This window comes from Panthera uncia (assembly GCF_023721935.1).
Source record: "Panthera uncia isolate 11264 chromosome C1 unlocalized genomic scaffold, Puncia_PCG_1.0 HiC_scaffold_4, whole genome shotgun sequence".
Taxonomy (NCBI): Eukaryota; Metazoa; Chordata; class Mammalia; order Carnivora; family Felidae; genus Panthera; species Panthera uncia.
Window position 1 is genome coordinate 3704406 of NW_026057585.1, and position 12105 is coordinate 3716510.

The window sequence follows — 12105 nt, forward strand, 5'->3', positions numbered from 1 at the left end:
TGCCTCTCTTCCCTTATCTCAAAGGTACCTATTGAGCCTACCCATTCCCTAGGGTCACAAGAACCATCCAAACAGTTCAGATCACTTCCCTGGCTTTAAATACCTACTTCCAACTTTGCACCTCCTTAAGCACTAACTCTTAGATTCCAAATCAACGTAGATTCACATCTTGACTTCTAGTTCGTGTCTTATCCTTTTAGACTGGGTCAGTTATCTCTAGATGGCCTAGTAAATATTAGGCCAAATACTGGTAGGAATGTAAACTGTTCCCAACACTGGCTGTTTGACAGGGCTCTGTTGGGATTCTTGCTCAGCTCCAGGAAACCAGAAGGTTACATTCTGGTTCTAATGTCTGATTTCTTTCTTCCTCATTCAGACTCTACTAGTTATTTCTTTGGTTGCCAAAAACGAAGGTAACAACCCAGTGCCCTGGTCTCAGATGAAAGCAGTTTCTTCGTTGTTTTAAAATAGAAACAACCTAGTAATAAAAGATGTGGTTGTGGTTTATTAAATCTAAAATGTATAGAGTTCTGAAGTCCTGAAAGAGGGAAAGCAGTTTCATTATTCTACAGTGAGACAGATGCAGTGAACATTTATTGAATGCTTACTTTGTGCTAAGTACTATCGGAAGTGCGTCTCTCCAACTGTTTCAGTGAATATGATCCCTTTGGGCAAAATGGAAGAATCTAGGATATATCATGAGCTCTAATTTTAACCCAGGGGCTGCTGTAGAGTAACTCGAAGCCCCATTCCAGAAGAGAAAAATCTGTAAGTCAGCATTTGTTTCCTATCCAATATTCCCTTCCTCAAACAATTAACTCTCATCTTTCATCCATTTTCTCCTATGGAACAATTCTGAATTCCTGATCTCATTTACCATCCTCTGACTATGAAGATCACTCACTGATCAAAAGCTCTGGGGTTAAGACAAGGTATGAGATTAACCATCATTTATTATGCCGAGTTCTCTATTTTATCTAATTTTTTTTTTTTAACACTCCTCTGAGGTAACTTGCAATATTCTCATTTTTTGAAAATGCAAATAGAAGTAGATCTGAGAGGTCAAGCTATCTGCTCAAGGCCACACAGCCAGTAAGTGTCAAGGCTTGGATGTGAATCCAAGTCAGGGGATCTAAAACCCATCCCTGTCACTCCATATTCTACCTTTTTCATCACAATCATTTTTAGCTCCTTGCTTGCATACAGTAGACAGTATGGCAGGTACGTGTGGAACAGACCTGGGAACAAATGTGTAGCTGGGGACAATGGGTTTTAAAGCTAGTTCTTTGCATCTGCTTTCTCACCCACAAGAAAATACTGACAACAGGACACATTCTTAAAGGAAGAATAAGATCTTATACCTGGAGGTCAGCATCAGCTGCAGGTTTCCGGGCCCCCAAAGTAAAATGGCCTCCCTCTATGACTGTGCTGGTGAGCTGGAGTTTGGAGGCCGCTTTCCTACAGACTATTTCCTCCACAGTGTCTCGGCTGATCAGCCGAATAACTTTAACAGACCTGTACAGGGTCAAAGGAGACAAGTGTGCCGTGAGGGTCCGCACAGATGAACACAGCATGCAAGGTCAATACACCTAAAGGGAAACAAACCCCAAATGCCATGCTCAGGGTACAGCTAAAGGGAGACTGTACTGTGGACATGAGCATCTGTTAGAGAGATCTGGCCTCCCAGAGGTACTCACTGAAGATTTCCAAGAGAGTCAAGGGATGAGGAGGGGCCATAACTGAGGTTCCTGATGGGAACAGTGAAGGAAAACCTCAGGCAGATCTCCATGATCTTTGTAGCCTAACTCTACAATGCCAGAACTTCATTTTTAAACTGAATCAGACCTTAACTCAGGTAAAAAAGAGTTAAATAACTTCTAAAGGTTCCTTCTCGTCTTTAGAAGTTCATGGCTTCTATTTCATGGCTTGACTGTGGTTTTTAACAAATCACGTGTGCAAGAAGAATGTGTGCTGGCCAGCAGTCTTCAACGAGTCAGCAGCAAAGCTGGGCTAAAACCCAGTGCTCTCTCACCCTCCAGTCTGGGATGTCACCGGGCCCACCAGGTTGTTCACCTCCCTCCCCAACTGAGAACCGCTGAGGGGCCAGGGATGTGGAAAAACACTGATGCTGAAATCTCTCACTTGTTCTGGCCGATCCGGTGAGCTCTGGCAGCTGCCTGTAAGTCGTTCTGCGGATTGAAATCACTGTCAACAAAAATAACAGTATCTGCAGCTGTTAAGTTCATGCCCACTCCACCTGAAAACAATGCAAAAGGAATGTGATCAGCAGCAAACTGGCTACGGGCTAGACCATAAAGGTGCAAGGCTACGGGGACGAATGGTAAATTAAGATCGGACAAAACAATTGGCCTCACCTTTCAGACTAACACCCATCCCTAACTCCAGGACCTTGCAGTGGTTAACACTGCTGTCTGGGCTCCTATTGCCTGACTTCGGAAAACTTAACTATTGAAAGTAACAGAATGAGGGGAGCAGGGGCAAACAGTAAAAGTGCATACTGAAGTTAGTCCCAGGAAGCCAATTTACATCTCTTCCATTTAAAAATCTTGGTCTGTTGAGAATAGTCTGTGAAAGAGGACACACACTCTTTCAAAAGAAAACAGTTTTAAATCTGCAAGAGGTCTTCTGCTGTGGACACTGCTAAGAGAGGAGTTAATATCCACTGCAGGTTATAGCTAAGGTAGCAAGATCCCTGATGCAAGCTAACGAGAGCAGGGGATGACATTTATTTATTACACTCCTCAGCAGAGCAGGAAACTACCTCCCTCTGACTGGAGAAAACTTTAGAAAGTCTTTTCTGTATCTGTTTCCACATTAATCAAAGAGTGGGTAACAAAACCAGTCACAGGATAAGAACACTCCATGGGACAACTTTCTGATCTTTCTTCAGCATTGTAGGAAAAGGGCTGAGGAGGCTTCTTGGATGATGAGAATTAATTAAGAGAACCGTGAAAGCAAATTACAGCTTTGTCTTTGATTAATGTGGAAACAAGTACAAGAGGGACTCCCTCTTGCCAGGGTCGTTACAGCTCATTGCGGAGACAAGCAAGCCTGAAAGGGCTTGTTCCAACAGCTTGAATTAAGGACTAACTTTTGAGATGGGCTACCAACTGTAAGCTGGCTCTCAAGACAAGTCAGGCAGGAACATTCTAATTAAAGCCTTCATATAAAATTAAAGCTGGAATAAAGACATAATAAAGACTGATTACTGAGAGATGCTAAATTAGACCTTATAATAATGCCAGCTACGTTTGTGCTGTGCTTACTACGTGCCAAGCAATGTTCTAAGCGCTTTATGTATACTGACTCCTTCAATCCTCACAACACCCCTATGAGTAGTTTACTATTATTACCCTCATTTTATAGACAGAAGAGCAGAGAAGTCCAGGGACTCAGCAGAGATCACACGGCCAGGAAGTGAGAGAGGCAGGAGTCAGTCCCACACAGTCTGGCTCCAGAGCCTTCACTTTCACCCACTACGCCAGAGAATCTCCCTGGCACTTATTTCATCACAGCGTGAGCCATAAAAGTTTTCTTCTTCTTGGGTTAACATCTGAGTTCAGTGCTTCCTCATTAAATTAAGGGGTGATGTCTTACAAATAAGCTATTCTCCATTCTTGTTTGGAACATCTCACGAGCTACCACTGCCACCCGGTGGCAACATGATTCAATCACAGAACTATTTGAAAGTTGGAGGGAAACCTGTTAAATAAATAACCCTGCTAATTTACAGCTAAAAAGTGATAGCAAATGTGATCATAATTGTTTGGAAAAGGCTCGTGTCCAGGATTGCTTCTGTTCTTAAAAGATTACTCTGTTTTGACTGATTCTAGTACTCCAAGGAGCTTACTCTTTCTTCCTAATTTTAGACCTTCAAACATGATGCCACTCTCGGAATATGAAGATGACAAAATCATTAAAGCAGAAGGAGAGCTGTTTTCCCAACACTGAAGATGCATTTGCCCTGATCCTTCCAGCTTCTCCTAAGACCACCCCAGAGACAACTGAGGACATGAATAAATGGCTGATCCAGGGTGCAGTCTATGACACTGGAAGCAAGTGAAGCCAAACGAATCAGATTATACCTTTGTAATACAGAGATGAGACACACACAGGTGAGAAAAATCTCCTTATGGTCAGGGATTCTATTTAACATGTCTTTTATGCACCCTCACCGTACTAGACACTTAAATACTTTTTAAGATAGAACTGTCTCTTTAGAAAGATGTTGATCTCTCTTTAACAGAGGACACACATCCCCCTAATGTTCTTGCATCCATTCCATTAAGATTCAAGTCTACAAAAACTAAGATAATGAAACTAAGATTCTAGAAGTTCAACACTAAGGTCTGCTTGCTCCATAACATAAGAATAATTTCATCTCCATGAACAGATTTCAAACAACTGAAGTGTATAAAAGCACTACAAATGTCATATAAAATATTTATGACTTAAGTCACATTAAAAATAATTCCAAAGAGGTGGCAATTTCATTAGGATCACAACTTTTTAAAAAGCTAAACTTGATTAAGCTTTGACAGCACTATTCCAGACTACGTAAGGAGGAGGGATAACTAGCAGACAGGTTGTTATCTCACTTCCCAAATTCATAGCTGGGAAGGAGAGCGGTCTCTACTGAATGTGAATTACAGACATCTTTACAGGACAACCCAGCTCAGTGGTCAAAGCAGGTTAAAATTACTTTCCAACAACCCCTGGTTTCAGCCTTACTTGGCAGCTTAGAAAACCTGGACAGGAAAGAACCCCATGCTAGGAGCCCAGTACTTTGATACACTTACAACAAATCCCTCAATTCCCCTGTTTTACGCTCCTCCTTAATGACCTCACCTTTCAGAGAATTAAGGAAAAACATGCTGATGGCCAGGATGTAAAAGTACTATATCTCCCCTTATTTGTCTGCTTTTGTCAATGGTTATGTGGCCTACCTGCCCTGGTACTCAGGAGAAAAATAAAAATAGGCTGCTGTCCAAAGTTCTTAATGGCCAGGTGTCTCTCTTCTCCTCTCACAGAACCATCCACGCGCTCATAGCTGTACCCTTCACAGAGAAAAAGAAAACAGAAATATAAACCCTTTTCACATATTCTTTGGGGAATAAAACATTGTCAGCTCAGAAGCAAATGCTAATTTTATCCCTTTCTGTATACAGGTATACCTCTACTTCAAGCAAATCCCATGGGAAAAATCTAAATTTAGGGGACATTTCATTGTTTTACAAAAGAATTCAACATAGGGGTGCCTGGATGGCTCAGTCGGTTAAGCATCTGACTTTGGCTCAGGTCATGATCTCACAGTCGGTGAGTTCGAGCCCCACGGTGGGCTCTGTGCTGCCAGCTCAGAGCCTGGAGCCTGCTTCGGATTCTGTGTCTCGCTCTTTCTCTGCCCCTCTCCTGCTCATGCTCTCTCTCTCAAAAACAAATAATAAAACATTTAAAAACAAAAGAACTCAACATAACATAGCTCTCTGGGTTTTTGAAATACATGCAGTTGACGTCATCTGATAGTCGTGGAGTTAACAGTCAATTCTGACTATCCCAACCAACCCTGAAGCACACTGTGAACCATGCTGCATGGCAGTTTCCAAATGTGCCTCGACAGAGTTCTTAACTTATGCAAGCAGTAAGACAAGCACTTGGGAGCTGGTCAGTGAGCCTGCCCAATGGCCCAGCAGCTACCCTTCAATGAAGCTACAGATTCTCCACCCATCACCACAGAACCCTGTCAAGAAGGGGAATCCTACTCTCAAGCGCTGTTTGTGAATCTAGAGATTCCTCAACATGCCTATGGCATTTCCTGCCAAGTGTCCAATGGACCAGGTATACTACAGTACTTGGGAGGGCATCAAGTGGCTCTGAGAGACCTACTCTGAATTCATGTTTTAAATTTGTACGGTCTGAAGCTGATACTCCTTCACCACTGATCTCATGAACAATCAATGTTACAGCCTTTTCCCATCATCCCACATAAATTTCTTTCAAAGTTTATTTATCCTGAGAGAGAGAGAGAGAGAATGCTGGAGTGAGCACGAGCATGCAAGTGGGGGAGGGGCAGAGAGAGAGGAAGAGAGAGAATCCCAAGCAGGCTCTATCACCGCAGAGTCCGACACAGGGCTTGAACGCACAAACTGTAAGATAATGACCTAAGTCAAGATCAAGAGCCAGACACTTAACCAAGTCATCCAGAAGCCCTCCACAATAATTTTATTATATATTAAACAGGATACCCAGGTAATAACTTACATTCCCTATTGTTTATACAGAAAAAAAATTCCTTTCGCTTGGCTGATATGTGGGATCTCTATAATTTCATCTTCTCTACTGCTCCTGAACAAATGCTCAAATGTTGAGTCAAATGTTACAGGACACTGAAAGTTCTTTTTTAGCAAGCATTTTCAAATCACTCAACATTTCTGCAACTCACATTTCTTCCAGTACCCGTAATTTTAAATCACATCGCCAGTGGGAATGTGTGTGTTTATTTCTGCTCATGTGTCTCTACCCAGCTGTCACTCCTTGTGTGACACACCTCTCTCCTTACTTTCAATCTTCCTTTGGTTCAGGCTAATGTTCTTTCACTACTTTCCTCTGTAATATCCCCACACCCCAGATTACTTGTCATGGACCTACTGGACTGCTAAAAAGGCTTAAGCCACGTAATGGCCAAGGGATGTCACCTCTGTAGTCCATGTAGTCTTGGAGAATATCCAACATCTGGGTCATCTGGGAGAAAAGTAAAACTCGATGGCCCCTGGCAAGAAAGAGAAAAGGAAAGGCTGCCAACTCTAGGTATTTAAGGTGAGTTTCCCTCAGGTGAAACCTACTAAAGAATACAATTACCAAAGGGGAAATATAAATATCATTTATATTTACAGAGACTTCCTCAGACATGCTAAATGTTCCACATAAATAGCTCCACATGTAGTCATATCCTGCAGAGCACAAGTTCTCAAACTGGAGTGGGGATATTCCCAGGAGCAAATGTCAATGCACTAGAGGCTATAGAAAGTCCTAGTATAACCAAGAAACCTCTTTTAGAATGTCAATTTACTAATGGAAAGAAAAATACACTTTCTTTTTAATAGAAAAATAAAGAAAGATATAGGAAGAATAAAATGCAAAATTCAAATGCACAAAAGCCCAAATCAGAAACCCCAAAGAACTTGGGGTCAGCCATCCATAGCCATTCTCTACTTGGGGAGTATAAAATCACTAGCCTCTCATCTCCAGCTATGTTAGCTGAAAAGTCTGCAAAGTATCACTTTAGAGAAGCAAGGGGCAGGTGGCATCTCATATCCCCTACAATACATTAAAAAAACTTATTTATGTACAGGGAGAAGAGAGGAAAGGAAAAGGAAAAATGAATTAAGTCAAGAATGAAGATGAGCCTACAGTCCTGTTATCAGGTATTATTTAAGTTTTCATAAAGAAATATGGCACTATCAAAACAAGAGTCTCATTAGGAAAACTAATTTAATCTGAGCTTGCGATGCATATAAAGGAACAATTATGAAGAACCCTTTCAAGACTCTAGCCCCAAATAATTGGAAAGGACATTGAACCTGAAGCCAAGGGCCTCAATTCTAACCCCATCTCTGTCATTTGCTGGCTGTGTGACTTTAGACAAGTCATGACCACTCTGGGCCTGTTTTATCACCTATGAAATGAAAAGGTTGGACAGAAGATGTTTATGGGTCCTCCTCTACCTCAAACACACTTATAGTAGATATATCACAGCCAATAAAATACAGTAAGACATGCAATTATTTGATTTGCACATTCCTAATGTTGGGTGATTTTGCCAAATCTGAGGTTTTGAGGTTAGTTCAGGCCCACTTGGGGCAGTTGTCCCATAGGGACAACTTAGAAACCCTTGGGAAGCTGGGCTTTTTCTAGACTCCTCTGTCCTACTGGGGACCAGAAGGATCAGGTAGAGGCTGGCCACCAGCCTCCTGAACACTTAGCTGAACATTTTAAGGCTCCAGAAGTGACTTAGTCTTCTGCTACCCAATTCATGTCTCCGGGAAAGAATCCCCCAAGTTCGCCCTGAACCAAATGCCACAGGTTAACCAAAGTGCAGATTTACTAAGCCTTCATTAGGTGCCAATTAATGCAAGGTACCAGCAAGTAATTAAAAAAGAAATGCTTGATGTTATCTCTTTGTGGAACTAAACAATATAGCTGGAGTGATAAGATTAATACCAATTAATCAGACAACAGATTAAGGCAGTGCATTGCCAAGTGCTAGATTAGGATCCTAGATCCTATAGGAATTCAGGAAAAGGAAGGATGATTATGGAGGGGATGGGGTGGGATGGGGATGGCTGTGGGTGTAGTTGGCGAGAAGATGGAACCAGAATCGGGGTCTTAAAAAAAAGGAAAACTGGAATTAGTCTCAAGAAATCAATGAGTTGTTCGTTATTCTGGTTTTAAAAATCACCAGCTCAGAGCAGAAAATGTGAACCAACCACCTACCTGGAATACAGGAATGCCAGGAGCTTATCCAGTAGATGAAGTTTCCCACTGGCCTCGATCAGGTGGTCTCCAATTTCAAAAGGCTCTGGTTCCACACCTGAAAAATGTGTCCCCAGTCAGGGCAGACTCCTTGAGTAGAGAAGCCAAAGGCAAGGCTATAGCAAGAAGCCAAGCTCCTTCTGATAATGGGCCCATGTCTCATCTCTCTTTGAGGCATTTTATAATTATGTGTTTGCATGATAATCTCAGTGCTGCTTAACATCAGTCACAGAGCCAATACCCCCAATATGACAAAAAATGTCCATTCAAGGAACAAGCCCACTCTTTAGGAAAAGGAGGCACAGGGACATGCTAAAGTCCAGAGAATTGAAAATTTGAGACTCTCACTTGAGAAAACAAATCAAGAAATACAGCTTAGATGTATAAACTAGTAATTCTCAAGCTGGGGGATGGCAGTCAGAATAACCTAGAGGGCTTCTTTCAAAATCTACAAGTTCCCAATCCCCCCCTGCCTTAAAAAAAGATTCTGAAATGCACCTGATTAAGACTCTGCAATTCATAGTACTACCTGGCAAACACTCCCTTAAAAGAACTGCAGCAAACCCTCCACATTGGTCCTACCCATTCTAGTGCTCCCAAGGCCGCAAAAGTCCTGGAAGTGTCCCAAAGGCTACCTGTCAGAATGACTCAAAAAAGCCCTAGTCTGAATGAAAATGAAAACACTACATATTGAGATGTGCGGTGTGCAGCTAAAACAGCATTTAGAGGGAAATTTGCAGACATCTCTAAGGTACAGGGAAAGCAGCAAAGGAGGCTGAGAAGGAGTGGATACAGGCAAATGGAGAAGTAATAGAAAGCATTCCAAAAGCCAAAGGAAGAAAGTGTTTCAAGAAAGAAGTGATCAACTGTGTCAAAGGTTTTAAGAGGTTAATTAAAATGTGAATGGACAACCATTGAAGGTATCACTGGTGAACTTGCAAAGTTCAATGGCGATGATGAAAGGCTGGCCATGGAGTGGGTTTAAGACAATGGGACATCTAAACACAAAGACATGATCCCTAAATCCAGATGAGACAACCCATAAAACAACTGGCCTTGATTCTTCAAAACTGTAATTTCATGAAAGACCAAAAAAGGCAAAAAAAAAAAAAAAAAAAAAAAAAGCAAAGGAGACAGCCAAATATAATTCAGGATCTGTGGCTGGATCTTGAATTTGAAAAGAAAAATCAAAGCCATGGGGAAGACATTAAGGGGACAAATGAAGAAAGTTGAATATGAACAGTATACTAAATTACATCAACACAGAAAAATTAGAAAGAAAATGGGGAGAACACTAGACAGTAAATATGGGCAATTCTTTTCAAGAATTTTGCTATGATGTTGGCCACAGAAATATTCATGAAAAGCAATGTGAGAAAAAAGGGCACTGTCTCACCATCAAACAAATATGGGTGATCCACACACTTCCGAAGCTGGGACAAGACATTCTGAAGTTTAACTTTCTTTGCTGTCTCATTTTCAAATGCAGCTGTAAACAGAGACACAGGGAGAAATGGACTTTTGAACAAAAACAAAAAAACTCAAAAACTCTACGTTTCCATAAATAACCTTATTTATTTCAGTATATATCTCTCAAACCTATAATAACCTCCTGAATTTCACTGAATTGCATTAAGAATTAGCAGCATATTGGGGCACCTGAGTGGCTCAGTCAGTTGAATATCCAACTCTTGATTTCAGCTCATGTCATGATCCCAGGGTCATGGGATCGAGCCTACATCGGGGTCTACACTGACCATGGGGCATGCTTAAGATTTTCTCTCCCTCCCCCTCTGTCCCTCTCCCCAACGCGTGCATGCTCTCTCTAAAAAAAATGCAAAGCCACAGACTCCGTTTCCACTCCCAACTCCTCCCAGTGAATCTTATTCAACAAAAAAGGTGTGCAATATGTTAAATATGTGACAGGGTGGAAAGATGAAAGGTGTGACTGGCCAACCTAGAATGTTTGCTTAACTAACTGCTACACAGTATGGACAATTGGGTGGAGGAAGAAAAGGAAATTTCACCAGTGCAACAACCAGTAAAGTCTGCGTTATAGTAAAGATACCTGCACAGTTTCACTGCAGCTGACTGAACGATATTCAGAATACAAAATCCCATCCCATAGTGCTATACGAAGCATGTGTGATAATAAAATATTCCCCTCCATGAAAGTCACATCCTGCGTTTCTAAGCAGTAAAGTGCCCTCTGATTACCTAGGTCTTTCATCAGAATGGCCTTGTAGTATTTTTTCTGCAATGCTGACAGGCCATGGTATATCACCACCTCTGTCTTCTTGGGAAGCTCTGTAGCTACCTCGGCTTTCACTCGCCTCAGCAGAAATGGCTGCAAGAGCTTGTGTAGTTCATTTGCTGTGTAAGGAAAGAAACCAACAACACAAGAAGTGTAGGACAAAATTTCCATACCAATTCCACATGCTAGACCAGTCTTGTCATTTTTCATAATACAGGTGAGCCTTGAACAACGTGGGTTTGAACTACGCAGGTTGACTTAAATGTAGATTTTTTTTCCCCCAACAAATACAATATGGTACTGTAAATGTATTTTCTCTTCCTTAGGATTTTCTTAACATTTCTTTCCTCTGGCTCACTTGATTGTACGAATACAACATACAATACATGTAATGCACAAAATATGTCTTAACTGTTTACATCATCAGTAAGGCATCCAGTCAACGGCAGGCTATTGGCAGTTAAATTTGGGAAGTCAAAAAGTTATAGCAGATTTTCAACCCTGGGAGGGCAGTCAGCACCCTATCCCTGTACTGAAGGATCAACTGTGTTTCTTTCTTCACCGGGTTCTTTTTCCTATTTCCTTCTGAAACTATTCCTGGCTCTCAACTCAAGAACTAGGAACACGCAAAGAACTTGATTTTTATTAATAATCTCATTTGCATGGAGTTGTACTGTTTCCAGGATACTTCTGCACTTAATTTGATTGACTAGCATAAGGGTTTACAAGTAAGTGTAGGACAAGGACTATTGTCCCATTTTTATAGCTACGTTGAGGAAGGCTCTGCGAAATTAAGCACACTTATCCAAAGTCGCACAGCTGGATATTAATGTTGCATTCAAACTTAGTTCTTTTCACTTCAACGCCCCTGCTCCTTCCCCAGGGGTCATGAACTTCAAAAACTGGCCTGAGCTGGCATTCTGCTCCATGTCGGGTTGCCAGGTTCAGCAAACAAGATACAAGAATGCAGTGAAATATAAACTCCACATAAACAACAGACACTTTTTTAATAGGAGTATGTCCCATGTAATATTTGACGGGCTGTCGTGTGTTTTATCTGGACCCTAAACATGGGGGCAATGAGAGCAGGCTTGCAGGATGGGCAATCTTCAGCTTGCAGGATGGGCAAGATGTGAGAAGCCCTTCCAACTCCTACTCACCCAGGACATGCATACCCACTGGCAGGCCTGCCTAGCATTGGTGTTGAACACTCGTCCCGGGATAATACTACAGGGACAGAGAATTCTACGAGGCAGAGGGGCAAGGGTGCAAGAGGAAGACCGCAACTGGCAGCTGTACAA

The 12105-nt window shown here is 41.8% G+C and overlaps 1 protein-coding gene across 2 annotated transcripts in view; it reads right to left on the minus strand.

The window, feature by feature from the left end:
- The window catches only part of CHD1L (chromodomain helicase DNA binding protein 1 like), a 59583-nt gene that overhangs the window by 22143 nt on the left and 25335 nt on the right, over positions 1-12105 (minus strand). For both annotated transcript variants that reach the window (XM_049618364.1, XM_049618365.1), the window contains 7 exons: positions 10768-10923; positions 9947-10039; positions 8512-8608; positions 6714-6787; positions 4968-5078; positions 2143-2257; positions 1362-1515 (listed from right to left, as the gene is read on the minus strand). In XM_049618364.1, coding sequence (XP_049474321.1) covers positions 1362-1515; positions 2143-2257; positions 4968-5078; positions 6714-6787; positions 8512-8608; positions 9947-10039; positions 10768-10923 — 800 coding nt within the window. The remainder of the gene's footprint in view (positions 1-1361; positions 1516-2142; positions 2258-4967; positions 5079-6713; positions 6788-8511; positions 8609-9946; positions 10040-10767; positions 10924-12105) is intronic.